Source organism: Narcine bancroftii, chromosome 3, assembly GCF_036971445.1.
Source record: "Narcine bancroftii isolate sNarBan1 chromosome 3, sNarBan1.hap1, whole genome shotgun sequence".
NCBI classification, from domain to species: domain Eukaryota; kingdom Metazoa; phylum Chordata; class Chondrichthyes; order Torpediniformes; family Narcinidae; genus Narcine; species Narcine bancroftii.
Genome location: NC_091471.1, coordinates 233,953,073 through 233,970,758, shown reverse-complemented (window position 1 = coordinate 233,970,758; position 17,686 = coordinate 233,953,073). Strand labels below are relative to the sequence as shown.

The 17,686-nt window shown below is 50.3% G+C and overlaps 1 protein-coding gene across 6 annotated transcripts in view; it reads left to right on the top strand.

The window, feature by feature from the left end:
* LOC138758296 (uncharacterized) overlaps positions 1–17,686 on the top strand; it is a 153,531-nt gene that overhangs the window by 120,296 nt on the left and 15,549 nt on the right. For 3 of the 6 annotated variants that reach the window (XM_069927002.1, XM_069927004.1, XM_069927001.1), the window contains 2 exons: positions 1,079–1,372; positions 15,570–15,863. In XM_069927002.1, coding sequence (XP_069783103.1) covers positions 1,079–1,372; positions 15,570–15,863 — 588 coding nt within the window. Of the gene's footprint in view, positions 1–1,078; positions 1,373–14,765; positions 15,131–15,569; positions 15,864–17,686 lie in introns of those variants that run through there. The other 3 variants (XM_069927006.1, XM_069927003.1, XM_069927007.1) reach the window with 3 other exon arrangements.

Here is a 17,686-nt window from a genome sequence, read left to right as displayed (position 1 = left end):
TCCTCCTCTACCACACAATTCTCATGTGATCTCTAGTCTCGTTCCTCTAACCTTTGTGATGAGTTTTGACCCTTTGTTGCTTGTAAATTGTAATTCCTGTGGATCACAGAATGTCATGGATAAACAGCCAGCAACATTAAAATTACACCTTCATATTGCAATAACATACACGCTGCCCAAATCTATTCACATTTTCCTTGTTTCATGAGGTTCGAGTGATAATTCGGTGAGAGACGAATCGCATTCGTAATAAAAATGTTGAAGAACTATACCAATATCATCTTAATTTTTACATGGAACTTTATTGAACATTTGACAAGAGCAGCGAGTGTAAAATCCCCTAATTTTTTTTGCGAGCAGATGAAAGCACGTGATTTTAAGTGTCGATGTTATTTCTCTCACCAGAGGGCATTAAAAGGTTAAAGTAGTCAATCAATGAGAAATGTTCATCTCAGAACAAATGACAGGGATATTTTTAAAAATGTAATATATTGATGCTGGAACCCTGCTGTGTGAGTGTCATATTGTGACCACCCAATCTGATGGTTTCACCCGGTGGAGTCTGTTCCCCACAAGACGCGAGGTCTTGGACATCATCTCACGAGGAAGAGCTGAAGCTCAGTGCTGTTTAAATGTACGTTTCATTTCATTGCCACAACTTGCACCCCTGCATCTCATCGAGGTCACAGAACACAGAGCAATGTGTCCCCTTGTGTCTGTTCGGCGAAGGTTTGGATGCGGAAGATGGTCGTAATCAGTGGTTTTCAGACCTTTCCTTTCCACTCACATCCACCCTTCAGGATTAACCATGCCATCGGTTCTCTGCGATTAGTAAGGGAAGACAGATGGTGGACAGTGGTGAGAAGGGAAGGCCGAGAACCACTGCTCTTGACCCAGGTGTTACTGAAATATTTTGGTTGATAAAAATGGTTATTGGCCCATTTCCTTTGCAGTTCTGTATCTTTTCACATCACGAGCTAATTAGTTCCGATTAAAACAGATGTTTGCAATCATTTTCATCAATTCGTTGCTTTAAATCAACCTCCTGTCAAACCTTGTGCGGTTCTTCCCATTCCAGATCCTCCGTCTTCCCCGCTAATCTCCAAGAGCCCTGACCTTCCGATTTTTTTACCCGGGGAGGCCCTGGAGATTAACTGCACCGCTCGGCACCCAGCGGAAGCTGGCCTCTTTCAGCTGACGAGAGACTCACTCCCGATCGCCAACAGCACCGGGAACCAGAGACTTTTCACATATCGCGTTGGAGACTTGAGACAAGACATGGAGGGCAACTACGCCTGCGAGTTGATGACGCAGGTCTCCGGTCGATGGCTACGTTCCTCTGCCAGCCCAGTGGTTCATGTAATTGTCACAGGTCAGTGGGACAATTCACCTGTATATTTCCTTCCGTTGCCCATCGATAGGATTCCGTGGGACACTAGGGTTGGGGTCACTCAGTGCGGTAAAGTATGGATTCACTAGTCCCGTAACAGATGTACATATGGTGCCTCCTGTCCCAGACCAGACCGTACACACGGGGTGACCAATCCAATACCATACCGTATACATGTGGTCACCGCTCCCTTACCATACCATAAACATGAGGACACCCCTCCCGTACCAGACCATACACATGGGATCATTCCTCCCGTAACAGACCATACACATGGGGTCTCCTCTTTCTTACCAGACCATACTCATTGGGTTTCCCCTCCCGAACCAGACCCTACTCATGGGGTCAGCCCTCGCGTACCAGATCATAGTCATGGGGTGTCTTCTCCCGTACCAGACCATACACATGAGGATACGCCTCTAATACTAGATCATACACATGGGGTCTCTTCTCCCATACCACAACATACTCATGGGGTCTCCCGTCCCATGTCAAACCATACACATGGGGTCTCTCCTCCCGAACCACACCATACTCATGGGGTGTCCAGTCCCGTACCAGACCAGACTCATGGTGACACCAGTCCTGAACCAGACCCTACGCATGGGGTCTCCCATCCCATACAAGACCCAACTCATGGGTTCTCCCCTCCTGTACGAGACACTACTCATGGTGTCTCCCATCCCGCACGAGACCCTACTCATGTGGTCTCCCCTCCCGTACCAAACAATACACATTTAATCCCTCCTCCAGAACCAAACTCCACTCATGGGGACACCACTCTCCAATCAGATCATACTGATGGGGTCTCCCATCCCGTACAAGACCCTGCTGATGGGGTCACCCCTCCGTACCAGACCAAACTCATGGGGTCTATACTTCCGTACAAGACCTTACTCATGTGGTCACTCCTCTCGTACCAGACGCTACTTTTGGGGTCTCCCCTCCCAGGCAAGACCATACTCATTGGATCTCCCCTCCCATACCAGGTCATAGTCATGGTGTCTACTCTCAAGTACAAGACCCTACTCGTGGGGTCCCTCCTCCTGTACAAGACCCTACTCATGGGGTCATTCCTCTCGTACCAGACCCTATTCATTGTGTCACTCCTCTCGTACCACACCATATAAATGAACACACACCTCCCATACCAAACCATACAAATGGGGTCTCTCCTCCCATACCACATCATACTCATGGGGTCTCCCATAGTGTACGAGACCATATTCTTGGGGTCTCCCCTCCCATACCAGACAATATACATGGTGTCTCTCCTCTCATACCAAACCGTACTCATGGGGTTTCCCACTTCTGTACCAGACCATACTCATGGGGTCTCTCCTCTCGTATCTGAACCTACTCATGGGGTCACTCCTACAATACAAGACCCTTTTCATGGGGTCTCTCCTCCCGTACTAGACCATACTCATGGGCTCTACCCTACCGTATCAACCCATACACATGGGGTCTCCCCTACCATACCAGATCATACTCATGGGGTCTCCCCTCCCCTACCAGATCATACTCATGTGGTATCCCTCCCGTACCAAACAATACACATTTAATCCCTCCTCCAGAACCAAACTCCACTCATGGGGACACCACTCTCCAATCAGATCATACTGATGGGGTCTCCCATCCCGTACAAGACCCTGCTGATGGGGTCACCCCTCCGTACCAGACCAAACTCATGGGGTCTATACTTCCGTACAAGACCTTACTCATGTGGTCACTCCTCTCGTACCAGACGCTACTTTTGGGGTCTCCCCTCCCAGGCAAGACCATACTCATTGGATCTCCCCTCCCATACCAGGTCATAGTCATGGTGTCTACTCTCAAGTACAAGACCCTACTCGTGGGGTCCCTCCTCCTGTACAAGACCCTACTCATGGGGTCATTCCTCTCGTACCAGACCCTATTCATTGTGTCACTCCTCTCGTACCACACCATATAAATGAACACACACCTCCCATACCAAACCATACAAATGGGGTCTCTCCTCCCATACCACATCATACTCATGGGGTCTCCCATAGTGTACGAGACCATATTCTTGGGGTCTCCCCTCCCATAACAGACAATATACATGGTGTCTCTCCTCTCGTACCACACCATACTCATGGGGTTTCCCACTTCTGTACCAGGCCATACTCATGGGGTCTCTCCTCTCGTATCTGAACCTACTCATGGGGTCACTCCTACAATACAAGACCCTTTTCATGGGGTCTCTCCTCCCGTACTAGACCATACTCATGGGCTCTACCCTACCGTATCAACCCATACACATGGGGTCTCCCCTACCATACCAGATCATACTCATGGGGTCTCCCCTCCCCTACCAGATCATACTCATGGGGTTTCCCCTCCCATACCAGACCCTACTCATGGGGTCAGCCCTCGCGCACCAGATCATAGTCATGGGGTCTCTTCTCCCATACCAGACCATACACATGAGGATACGCCTCCAATACTAGATCATACACATGGAGTCTCTGCTCCCATACCACACCATACTCATGGGGTGTCCAGTCCCGTACCAGACCAGACTCATGGGGTCTATACTTCCGTACAAGACCTTACTCATGTGGTCACTCCTCTCGTACCAGACGCTACTTTTGGGGTCTCCCCTCCCAGGCAAGACCATACTCATTGGATCTCCCCTCCCATACCAGGTCATAGTCATGGTGTCTACTCTCAAGTACAAGACCCTACTCGTGGGGTCCCTCCTCCTGTACAAGACCCTACTCATGGGGTCATTCCTCTCGTACCAGACCCTATTCATTGTGTCACTCCTCTCGTACCACACCATATAAATGAACACACACCTCCCATACCAAACCATACAAATGGGGTCTCTCCTCCCATACCACATCATACTCATGGGGTCTCCCATAGTGTACGAGACCATATTCTTGGGGTCTCCCCTCCCATAACAGACAATATACATGGTGTCTCTCCTCTCGTACCACACCATACTCATGGGGTTTCCCACTTCTGTACCAGGCCATACTCATGGGGTCTCTCCTCTCGTATCTGAACCTACTCATGGGGTCACTCCTACAATACAAGACCCTTTTCATGGGGTCTCTCCTCCCGTACTAGACCATACTCATGGGCTCTACCCTACCGTATCAACCCATACACATGGGGTCTCCCCTACCATACCAGATCATACTCATGGGGTCTCCCCTCCCCTACCAGATCATACTCATGGGGTTTCCCCTCCCATACCAGACCCTACTCATGGGGTCAGCCCTCGCGCACCAGATCATAGTCATGGGGTCTCTTCTCCCATACCAGACCATACACATGAGGATACGCCTCCAATACTAGATCATACACATGGAGTCTCTGCTCCCATACCACACCATACTCATGGGGTCTCCCGTCCTATGTCAAACCATACACATGTGGTCTCTCCTCCCGAACCACACCATACTCATGGGGTGTCCAGTCCCGTACCAGACCAGACTCATGGTATCACCCCTCCCATACCAGATAATACACGTTGTGTCTCACCTCCTGTACCAGTCCCTTCTCGTGGGGTTAACATTCCTGAAGCAGACATTATTCATGGGGTCACCCCTCCAATACCAGACCATACACATGGGGTCACCCCTTCCGTATCAAACCTTATACATGGGGTCTCTCCTCCCGAACCACACCATACTCATGGGATGTCCAGTCCCATACCAGTCCCTACGCATGGGGTCTCCCCTCCCATACGAGACCCAACTCATGGGTTCTCCACTCCCGCACGAGACCCTAGTCATGGGGTCTCTCCTCCTGTACTAGACCATACTCATGGGCTCTACCCTCCCGTACCAACCCAGACTCATGGGGTCTCCCCTTCCGTACGAGACTGTACTCATGGGGTCTCCCCTCCCGTACCAAACAGTACACATTTAATCCCTCCTCCAGAACCAAACTCTACACATGGGGACACCACTCTCCAACCAGATCATACTGATGGGGTCTCCCATCCCGTACAAGACCCTGCTGATGGGGTCACCCCTCATGTACCAGACCATACTCATGGGGACTATACTTCTGTACAAGACCTTACTCATGGGGTCACTCCCCTCATACCTGACGCTACTTTTGGGGTCTCCCCTCCCAGGCAAGACCATACTCATTGGATCTTTCCTCCCATACCAGGCCATAGTCATGGTGTCTACTCTCAAGTACAAGTCCCTACTCGTGGGGTCTCTCCTCCCGTACAAGACCCCACTCGTGGGGTCCCTCCTCCTGTACAAGTCCCTACTCATGGGGTCACTCCTCTCGTACCAGACCCTATTCGTTGTGTCACTCCTCTCGTACCACACCATACAAATGAACACACCCCTCCCATACCAAACCATACACATGGGGTCTCTCCTCCCATACCACATCATACTCATGGGGTCTCCCATAGTGTACGAGACCATATTCATGGGGTCTCCCCTCCCATACCAGACAATACACATGGTGTCTCTCCTCTCGTACCACACTGTACTCATGGGGTTTCCCACTTCTGTAACAGACCATACTCATGGGGTCTTTCTTCTCGTATCTGAACCTACTCATGGGGTCACCCCTACCATACAAGACCCTAGTCATGGGGTCTCTCCTCCTGTACTAGACCATACTCATGGGCTCTACCCTCCCGTACCAACCCATACACATGGGGTCTCCCCTACCATACCAGATCATACTCATGGGGTCAGCCCTCACGTACCAGATCATAGTCATGGGGTGTCTTCTCCCGTACCAGACCATACACATGAGGATACGCCTCCAATACTAGATCATACACATGGGGTCTCTTCTCCCATACCACAACATTCTCATGGGGTATCCCATCCCATGTCAAACCATACACATGGGGTCTCTCCTCCCGAACCACACCATACTCATGGGGTGTCCAGTCCCGTACCAGACCAGACTCATGGTATCACCCCTCCCATACCAGACAATACACATTGTGTCTCTCCTCCTGTACCAGACCTTTCTCATGGGGTCAACACTCCTGAAGCAGACATTACTCATGGGGTCACCACTCCAATACCAGACCATACACATGGGGTCACCCCTTCCATATCAAACCTTACACATGGGGTCTCTCCTCCCGAACCACACCATACTCATGGGACGTCCAGTCCCATACCAGACAATACTCATGGGATCTCCCCTCCCATACCAGACCCTACTCATAGGGTCAGCCGTCCCGTACCAGACCATACACATTGGGTCTCCCCTTCCTGTACCAGACCATACTCATGAGGTCTCTCCTCCTGTACCAGACCATACACATGAGGATACGCCTCTAATACTAGATCATACACATGGGGTCTCTTCTCCCATACCACAACATACTCATGGGGTCTCCCGTCCCATGTCAAACCATACACATGGGGTCACTCCTCCCGAACCACACCATACTCATGGGGTGTCCAGTCCCGTACCAGACCAGACTCATGGTGACACCAGTCCTGAACCAGACCCTACGCATGGGGTCTCCCATCCCATACAAGACCCAACTCATGGGTTCTCCCCTCCTGTACGAGACACTACTCATGGTGTCTCCCATCCCGCACGAGACCCTACTCATGTGGTCTCCCCTCCGTACCAGACCAAACTCATGGGGTCTATACTTCCGTACAAGACCTTACTCATGTAGTCACTCCTCTCGTACCAGACGCTACTTTTGGGGTCTCCCCTCCCAGGCAAGACCATACTCATTGGATCTCCCCTCCAATACCAGGTCATAGTCATGGTGTCTACTCTCAAGTACAAGACCCTACTCGTGGGGTCCCTCCTCCTGTACAAGACCCTACTCATGGGGTCATTCCTCTCGTACCAGACCCTATTCATTGTGTCACTCCTCTCGTACCACACCATATAAATGAACACACACCTCCCATACCAAACCATACAAATGGGGTCTCTCCTCCCATACCACATCATACTCATGGGGTCTCCCATAGTGTACGAGACCATATTCTTGGGGTCTCCCCTCCCATAACAGACAATATACATGGTGTCTCTCCTCTCGTACCACACCGTACTCATGGGGTTTCCCACTTCTGTACCAGACCATACTCATGGGGTCTCTCCTCTCGTATCTGAACCTACTCATGGGGTCACTCCTACAATACAAGACCCTTTTCATGGGGTCTCTCCTCCCGTACTAGACCATACTCATGGGCTCTACCCTACCGTATCAACCCATACACATGGGGTCTCCCCTACCATACCAGATCATACTCATGGGGTCTCCCCTCCCCTACCAGATCATACTCATGGGGTTTCCCCTCCCATACCAGACCCTACTCATGGGGTCAGCCCTCGCGCACGAGATCATAGTCATGGGGTCTCTTCTCCCATACCAGACCATACACATGAGGATACGCCTCCAATACTAGATCATACACATGGAGTCTCTGCTCCCATACCACACCATACTCATGGGGTCTCCCGTCCTATGTCAAACCATACACATGTGGTCTCTCCTCCCGAACCACACCATACTCATGGGGTGTCCAGTCCCGTACCAGACCAGACTCATGGTATCACCCCTCCCATACCAGATAATACACGTTGTGTCTCACCTCCTGTACCAGTCCCTTCTCGTGGGGTTAACATTCCTGAAGCAGACATTATTCATGGGGTCACCCCTCCAATACCAGACCATACACATGGGGTCACCCCTTCCGTATCAAACCTTATACATGGGGTCTCTCCTCCCGAACCACACCATACTCATGGGATGTCCAGTCCCATACCAGTCCCTACGCATGGGGTCTCCCCTCCCATACGAAACCCAACTCATGGGTTCTCCACTCCCGCACGAGACCCTAGTCATGGGGTCTCTCCTCCTGTACTAGACCATACTCATGGGCTCTACCCTCCCGTACCAACCCAGACTCATGGGGTCTCCCCTTCCGTACGAGACTGTACTCATGGGGTCTCCCCTCCCGTACCAAACAGTACACATTTAATCCCTCCTCCAGAACCAAACTCTACACATGGGGACACCACTCTCCAACCAGATCATACTGATGGGGTCTCCCATCCCGTACAAGACCCTGCTGATGGGGTCACCCCTCATGTACCAGACCATACTCATGGGGACTATACTTCTGTACAAGACCTTACTCATGGGGTCACTCCCCTCATACCTGACGCTACTTTTGGGGTCTCCCCTCCCAGGCAAGACCATACTCATTGGATCTTTCCTCCCATACCAGGCCATAGTCATGGTGTCTACTCTCAAGTACAAGACCCTACTCGTGGGGTCTCTCCTCCCGTACAAGACCCCACTCGTGGGGTCCCTCCTCCTGTACAAGTCCCTACTCATGGGGTCACTCCTCTCGTACCAGACCCTATTCGTTGTGTCACTCCTCTCGTACCACACCATACAAATGAACACACCCCTCCCATACCAAACCATACACATGGGGTCTCTCCTCCCATACCACATCATACACATGGGGTCTCCCATAGTGTACGAGACCATATTCTTGGGGTCTCCCCTCCCATACCAGACAATACACATGGTGTCTCTCCTCTCGTACCACACTGTACTCATGGGGTTTCCCACTTCTGTAACAGACCATACTCATGGGGTCTTTCTTCTCGTATCTGAACCTACTCATGGGGTCACCCCTACCATACAAGACCCTAGTCATGGGGTCTCTCCTCCTGTACTAGACCATACTCATGGGCTCTACCCTCCCGTACCAACCCATACACATGGGGTCTCCCCTACCATACCAGATCATACTCATGGGGTCAGCCCTCACGTACCAGATCATAGTCATGGGGTGTCTTCTCCCGTACCAGACCATACACATGAGGATACGCCTCCAATACTAGATCATACACATGGGGTCTCTTCTCCCATACCACAACATTCTCATGGGGTATCCCGTCCCATGTCAAACCATACACATGGGGTCTCTCCTCCCGAACCACACCATACTCATGGGGTGTCCAGTCCCGTACCAGACCAGACTCATGGTATCACCCCTCCCATACCAGACAATACACATTGTGTCTCTCCTCCTGTACCAGACCTTTCTCATGGGGTCAACACTCCTGAAGCAGACATTACTCATGGGGTCACCACTCCAATACCAGACCATACACATGGGGTCACCCCTTCCATATCAAACCTTACACATGGGGTCTCTCCTCCCGAACCACACCATACTCATGGGACGTCCAGTCCCATACCAGACAATACTCATGGGATCTCCCCTCCCATACCAGACCCTACTCATGGGGTCAGCCGTCCCGTACCAGACCATACACATTGGGTCTCCCCTTCCTGTACCAGACCATACTCATGAGGTCTCTCCTCCTGTACCAGACCATACACATGGGGTCACCCCTCCCGTACCAGACCATACACATGGGGTCACGCCTCCCATACCAGACCATACTCATGGGGTCTCTCCTCCCTTAAAAACCATACTCATGGGGTCACCCCTCCCGTACCAGACCCTACTTATGGGGTCTATCTTCCCTTAAAAGACCATACTCATGGGATCTCCCCTCCCATACCAGACCCTACTCATGGGGTCAGCCCTCCCGTACCAGACCATACACATTGGGTCTCTCCTTTCTTACCAGACCATACTCATGGGGTTTCCCCTCCCGAACCAGACCCTACTCATGGGGTCAGCCCTCGCGTACCAGATCATAGTCATGGGGTGTCTTCTCCCGTACCAGACCATACACAGGAGAATACGCCTCTAATACTAGATCATACACATGGGGTCTCTTCTCCAATACCACAACATACTCATGGGGTCTCCCGTCACATGTCAAACCATACACATGGGGTCTCTCCTCCCGAACCACACCATACTCATGGGGTGTCCAGTCCCGTACCAGACCAGACTCATGGTGACACTAGTCCTGAACCAGACCCTACGCATGGGGTCTCCCATCCCATACAAGACCCAACTCATGGGTTCTCCCCTCCTGTACGAGACACTACTCATGGTGTCTCCCCTCCCGCACGAGACCCTACTCATGTGGTCTCCCCTCACGTACGAGACTGTATTCATGGGGTCTCCCCTCCCGTACCAAACAATACACATTTAATCCCTCCTCCAGAACCAAACTCCACTCATGGGGACACCACTCTCCAATCAGATCATACTGATGGGGTCTCCCATCCCGTACAAGACCCTGCTGATGGGGTCACCCCACCATACCAGACCAAACTCATGGGTTCTATACTTCCGTACAAGACCTTACTCATGGGGTCACTCCTCTCGTACCAGACGCTACTTTTGGGGTCTCCTCTCCCAGGCAAGACCATACTCATTGGATCTCCCCTCCCATACCATGTCATAGTCATGTTGTCTACTCTCAAGTACAAGACCCTACTCGTGGGGTCCCTCCTCCCGTACAAGACCCTACTCGTGGGGTCCCTCCTCCTGTACAAGACCCTACTCATGGGGTCATTCCTCTCGTACCAGACCCTATTCATTGTGTCACTCCTCTCTTACCACATCATATAAATGAACACACACCTCCCATACCAAACCATACAAATGGGTCTCTCCTCCCATACCACATCATACTCATGGGGTCTCCCATAGTGTACGAGACCATATTCTCGGGATCTCCCCTCCCATACCAGACAATATACATGGTGTCTCTCCTCTCGTACCACACCGTACTCATGGGGTTTCCCACTTCTGTTCCAGACCATACTCATGGGGTCTCTCCTCTCGTATCTGAACCTACTCATGGGGTCACTCCAACAATACAAGACCCTTTTCATGGGGTCTCTCCTCCCGTACTAGACCATACTCATGGGCTCTACCCTCCCGTATCAACCCATACACAAGGGGTCTCCCCTACCATACCAGATCATACTCATGGGGTCTCCCCTCCCCTACCAGATCATACTCATGGGGTTTCCCCTCCCATACCAGACCCTACTCATGGGGTCAGCCCTCGCGTACCAGATCATAGTCATGGGGTCTCTTCTCCCGTACCAGACCATACACATGAGGATACGCCTCCAATACTAGATCATACACATGGGGTCTCTGCTCCCATACCACACCATACTCATGGGGTCTCCCGTCCCATGTCAAACCATACACATGTGGTCTCTCCTCCCGAACCACACCATACTCATGGGGTGTCCAGTCCCGTACCAGACCAGACTCATGGTATCACCCCTCCCATACCAGACAATACACGTTGTGTCTCACCTCCTGTACCAGACCCTTCTTGTGGGGTCAACACTCCTGAAGCAGACATTATTCATGGGGTCACCCCTCCAATACCAGACCATACACATGGGGTCACCCCTTCCGTATCAAACCTTATACATGGGGTCTCTCCTTCCGAACCACACCATACTCATTGGATGTCCAGTCCCATACCAGTCCCTACGCATGGGGTCTCCCCTCCCATACGAGACCCAACTCATGGGTTCTCCCCTCCCGCACGAGACCCTAGTGATGGGGTGTCTCCTCCTGTACTAGACCATACTCATGGGCTCTACCCTCCCGTACCAACCCATACACATGGGGTCTCCCCTTCCGTACGAGACTGTACTCATGGGGTCTCCCCTCCCGTACCAAACAATACACATTTAATCCCTCCTCCAGAACCAAACTCTACTCATGGGGACACCACTCTCCAACCAGATCATACTGATGGGGTCTCCCATCCCGTACAAGACCCTGCTGATGGGGTCACCCCTCATGTACCAGACCATACTCATGGGGACTATACTTCTGTACAAGACCTTACTCATGGGGTCACTCCCCTCATACCTGACGCTACTTTTGGGGTCTCCCCTCCCAGGCAAGACCATACTCATTGGATCTTCCCTCCCATACCAGGCCATAGTCATGGTGTCTACTCTCAAGTACAAGACCCTACTCGTGGGGTCTCTCATCCCGTACAAGACCCCACTCGTGGGGTCCCTACTCCTGTATAAGTCCCTACTCATGGGGTCACTCCTCTCATACCAGACCCTATTCATTGTGTCACTCCTCTCGTACCACACCATACAAATGAACACACCCCTCCCATACCAAACCATATACATGGGGTCTCTCCTCCCATACCATATCATACTCATGGGGTCTCCCATAGTGTACGAGACCATATTATTGGGGTCTCCCCTCCCATACCAGACAATATACATGGTGTCTCTCCTCTCGTACCACACTATACTCATGGGTTTTCCCACTTCTGTACCAGACCATACTCATGGGGTCTCTCTTCTCATATCTGAACCTACTCATGGGGTCACCCCTACCATACAAGACCCTAGTCATGGGGTCTCTCCTCCTGTACTAGACCATACTCATGGGCTCTACCCTCCCGTACCAACCCATACACATGGGGTCTCCCCTACCATACCAGATCATACTCATGGGGTCTCCCCTCCCCTACCAGATCATACTCATGGGGTCAGCCCTCACGTACCAGATCATAGTCATGGGGTGTCTTCTCCCGTACCAGACCATACACATGAGGATACGCCTCCAATACTAGATCATACACATGGGGTCTCTTCTCCCATACCACAACATACTCATGGGGTCTCCCGTCCCATGTCAAACCATACACATGGGGTCTCTCCTCCCGAACCACACCATACTCATGGGTTGTCCAGTCCCGTACCAGACCAGACTCATGGTATCACCCCTCCCATACCAGACAATACGCATTGTGTCTCTCCTCCTGTACCAGACCTTTCTCATGGGGTCAACAGTCCTGAAGCAGACATTACTCATGGGGTCACCACTCCAATACCAGACCATACACATGGGGTCACCCCTTTCATATCAAACCTTACACATGGGGTCTTTCCTCCCGAACCACACCATACTCATGGGATGTCCAGTCCCATACCAGACAATACTCATGGGATCTCCCCTCCCATACCAGACCCTACTCATGGGGTCAGCCCTCCCGTACCAGACCATACACATTGGGTCTCCCCTTCCTGTACCAGACAATACTCATGAGGTCTCTCCTCCTGTACCAGACCATACACATGGGGTCACCCCTCCCATACCAGAACATACTCATGGGGTCTCTCCTCCCTTAAAAACCATACTCATGGGGTCACCCCTCCCGTACCAGACCCTACTCATGGGGTCTCTCTTCCCTTAAAAGACCATACTCATGGGATCTCCCCTCCCATACCAGACCCTACTCATGGGGTCAGCCCTCCCGTACCAGACCATACACATTGGGTCTCTCCTTTCTTACCAGACCATACTCATGGGGTTTACCCTCCCGTACCAGACCATACTTATGGGGTCTCTCCTCCCTTAAAAACCATACTCATGGGGTCTCCCCTACCGTACCATACCATACTCATGGGGTCTCTCCTCTCGTACCTGACCATACTCATGTGGTCTCCCCTCCCGTACCAGACCATACACATGGGTTCTCTCCTTTCTTACTAGTCCATACTCATGTGGTTTCATCTCCCGTACCAGACCCTACTCATGGGGTCTCCACTCCCGTACAAGACCTTACTCATGGGGTCACTCCTCTCATGCCAGACGCTACTTTTGGGGTCTCCCCTCCTGTACCAGTCCATAGTCATGGGGTCTCCTCACTGGTACCAGACCATAGTCACGGGGTCTCCTCACCGGTACCAGACCATAGTCATGGGGTCTCCTCACCTGTACTAGACCATAGTCATGGGGTCTCCTCACCGGTACCAGACCATAGTCATGAGGTCACCCTTCCTGTACCAGACCATACTCATGAGGTCTCTCCTCCTGTACCAGACCATACACATGGGGTCACCCCTCCCATACCAGATCATACTCATGGGGTCTCTCCTCCCTTAAAAACCATACTCATGGGGTCACCCCTCCCGTACCAAACTCTACTCATGGGGTCTCTCTTCCCTTAAAAGACCATACTCATGGGGTCTCTCCTCCCGTACCACACCCTACTCATGAGGTCACCCCTCCCGTACCAGACCATACTCATGGGGTCTCTTCTCTCGTACCAGACCTTACTCATGGAGTCACCCCAACTGTACCAGACCCTACTGATGGGGTCTCCCCTTCCGTACCAGACCATACTCATTGGGTCACCCCTCCCGTACCAGACCATACTCATGGGGGGTCACTACTCATGTTTCAGAATCATTTTTAATGATTTATGAAACAATGTTACTTGTAAATCATAATCTTCGTAGATAATTAATGGTATTGGGAATTGTCATGTGATAAACAGCAATCAAAATTAAGATTACACATTTAAAGTACCGTAGCACATGCACAGCCCAAATACATTTATATTTACTTAGGAGGTTAAAGTGAAGTTCAGAATTCATAATATAAATGTTTAAGAACTACATCAAAATTATGTTAATTTTTAGGTTCAACAATATTGAACATTTGACAAGAGCAGCGACTGTAAAAACCCCGGCAGGAACGGAAAAAACAGCCTTTAATTTTTTTTGCGTGCGGATGAAACCACGGGATTTGAACTGTCGATGTTATTTCTCTGACCAGAAGGCATTAGAAGGTTAAAGGAGTCAATCAATGAGAAATGTTCATCTCAGAACGAATGACAGGGATATTTTTAAAAATGTAATATATTTATGCTGAACCCTGCTGTGTGAGTGTCATATTGTGACCACCCAATCTGACAGTTTCACCCGGTGGAGTCTGTTCCCCACTAGTGACGCGAGGTCTTGGACGTCATCTCACGAGGAAGAGCTGAAGCTCAGTGCTGTTTAAATGTACGTTTCATTTCATTGCCACAACTTGCACCCCTGCATCTCATCGAGGTCACAGAACACAGAGCAATGTGTCAACTCGTGTCTGTTCGGCCAAGGTTTGGACGCAGAAGATGGTGGAAATCAATGGTTTTCAAACCTTTCCTTTCCAGTCACCTCCCCCCTTCAGTAATCCCCATGCCATCGGTTCTCTTTGATTAGTAAGGGAAGACTGAAGTTGAATTGGAAGGGAAGGCCAAGAACCACTGCTCTAGACCCAGGTGTTACTGAAATATTTTGCTTGATAAAAATAGTAATTGCCCTATTTCCTTTGCAGTTCTGTATCTTTTCACAAAACAAGTTAATTAGTTATGATTAAAACAGTTGTTTCCAATCATTTTTATCAATTTGTTGATTTAAATCAGCCTTCCATCAAACCTTGTGCGGTTCTTCCCATTCCAGATCCTCCATCTCCCCCGCTAATGTCCAAGAGCCCCAAACTTCCAGTCTTTGTGCCTGGGGACGCCCTGGAGATTAACTGCACTGCTCGGCACCCAGCGGAAGCAGGCCTCTTTCAGCTGATGAGAGACTCGCTCCCGATCGCGAACAGCACTGGGATCCGCAGATTTTTCACATATCACGTCACAGACGTGAATGAAAGCATGGTGGGAAACTACACGTGTGTGTTGATGACGCAGGTCTTCGGTCGATGGCTACGTTCCCCCTCCAGCCCAGCGGTTCTTGTAATGGTCACAGGTCAGTGGGACACTTCACCTGTTTATATCCTGCCATTGTCAATCGCTAGGGCAGCCATCTCATGAGGAAGAGTCGATGCTCTTCACTATTTAATCATACATTTCTCATCAGTACCATAACCTGTAACCCTGCAGTTATAAGAGAAGTTGCCCAGCAGTGTGTTGAGTCCATCATTGTGCTAGCCACTTTTCATAGGTATCAAGGGAAGAAGGACGAGTCCCTGAATGAAGAGACCTTTAGTTGATGCTCTGTTCAGCCATATCCTCAGTCAAACTGTAGAGCACTGCAGCATACACTTCGGCCCATCTGGTGCATGCTGAACTATTAATCTGCTTGAGGTTGGCCCATGCACCTCTTCTTATAATGGCGCTGTGTTCCAACAAACCCATCGTGAGTGGAAAAATCATCATAAATTGAAAAATAATAAAAGTATGCGGTTTAGTTGGGACTGCTGTCGATTGATAACATGTGTTCATTTGTATGGATACTCAACATTTACAGACACAAACTTGGAGTGTAATTTTCAAATGGGTTAATATCTCTTCTTTATGTGCCCACCACTCTCCCCTACAATTTAAAGTAGTCCATAGTCAAGTCTTCTTTAAGTGTCCACCACATTCTGCAGGAGGAACTAAACAGGCAGATTATCATTTGGATGGAGAGAAAATTCAAAATTTGGGATGTGGGGGTCCTTGTGCAGGATACCCTAAAGGTGCCCCTCCAGGTTGGATCGGCAGTACAGAAGGGGAATGCTCTGTTGGCATTCATTTCAAGTGGAATAGTGTCTAAGGGTAAAGAGGGGTTGATGAGGCTCAATGGGGCCTCATCTGGAGAACTGTGTGCAGTTTGGGACCCCTGATCTTCGAATGGATGTACTGATGTTGGAGAGAGTCCAGAGAAGGTTTATCAGGACGATTCCTGGAATGCAGGGGCTAACATATGAGAAACGTTTAGTGGCTCTCGGACTGGATTCATTGGAGTATCGAAGGATGAGAGGGGATCTCACTCTCGAATGCTGCAAGGATCAGACAGAGTCAATGCAAATAAGATGTTTCCCTGGACGGATGAATCCAGGACAAGAGGGCGCGGTCTTCGAATGAGAAGGGACCCAGTTAAAGCAGAGAGGAGGAGAAACTTTTTTAGCTCCAGCAGTGGTTCTCAACCTTTTTCTTTTCACTCACAGACTACTTGAAGTCATTCTGATGCCATCAGTGCTCTGTGATTAGTCAGGGATTGCTTAAGGTGGTCTGTGGGAGGGAAGGGAAGGGTGAGAACCACTGCTCTAGACTCAATTGTTTACTGAAATATTTGGCTTGAGAAAAATGGTCATTGGTCCATTTCCTTTGAGGTTCTGGAACCGTGCACATCACGAGTCAATGAGAGATGATTGAAAGAGTGGTTTTCAAACTTTTTCTTCCCATCCACAGACCACCTGAAGCAACCCCTTACTAATCACAGAGCACCGGTGGCAGAGGGATTACTTTAAGTGGTCTCTGAGTGGAAAGGAAAAGGTTGAGAACCACTGAACCAGAGGGTCATGGATTTGTTGATTTTGTTGCTGCAGGCCCGACTGTTGGAGGAGTTTAAGGAGGAGATTGACTGGTCTCTAATGAGTCTGGGGAACGAGGGATATGGGGAAAAGGCCGGAACTTGGAACTAGAAGTGAGAACAGTTTTAGCTCAGGATGGAGGGGCAGAGAAGACTGGATGGCCTGCTTCTGTTCCTTTGCCTCATGATCTTGTGGCAAAATTGCAGTTTGTCAAGTGTAAGAGAAAAGGCGCAGTTAAATTGAGCAGAGCACCATCTCAAGGCGAGCCGGGTCA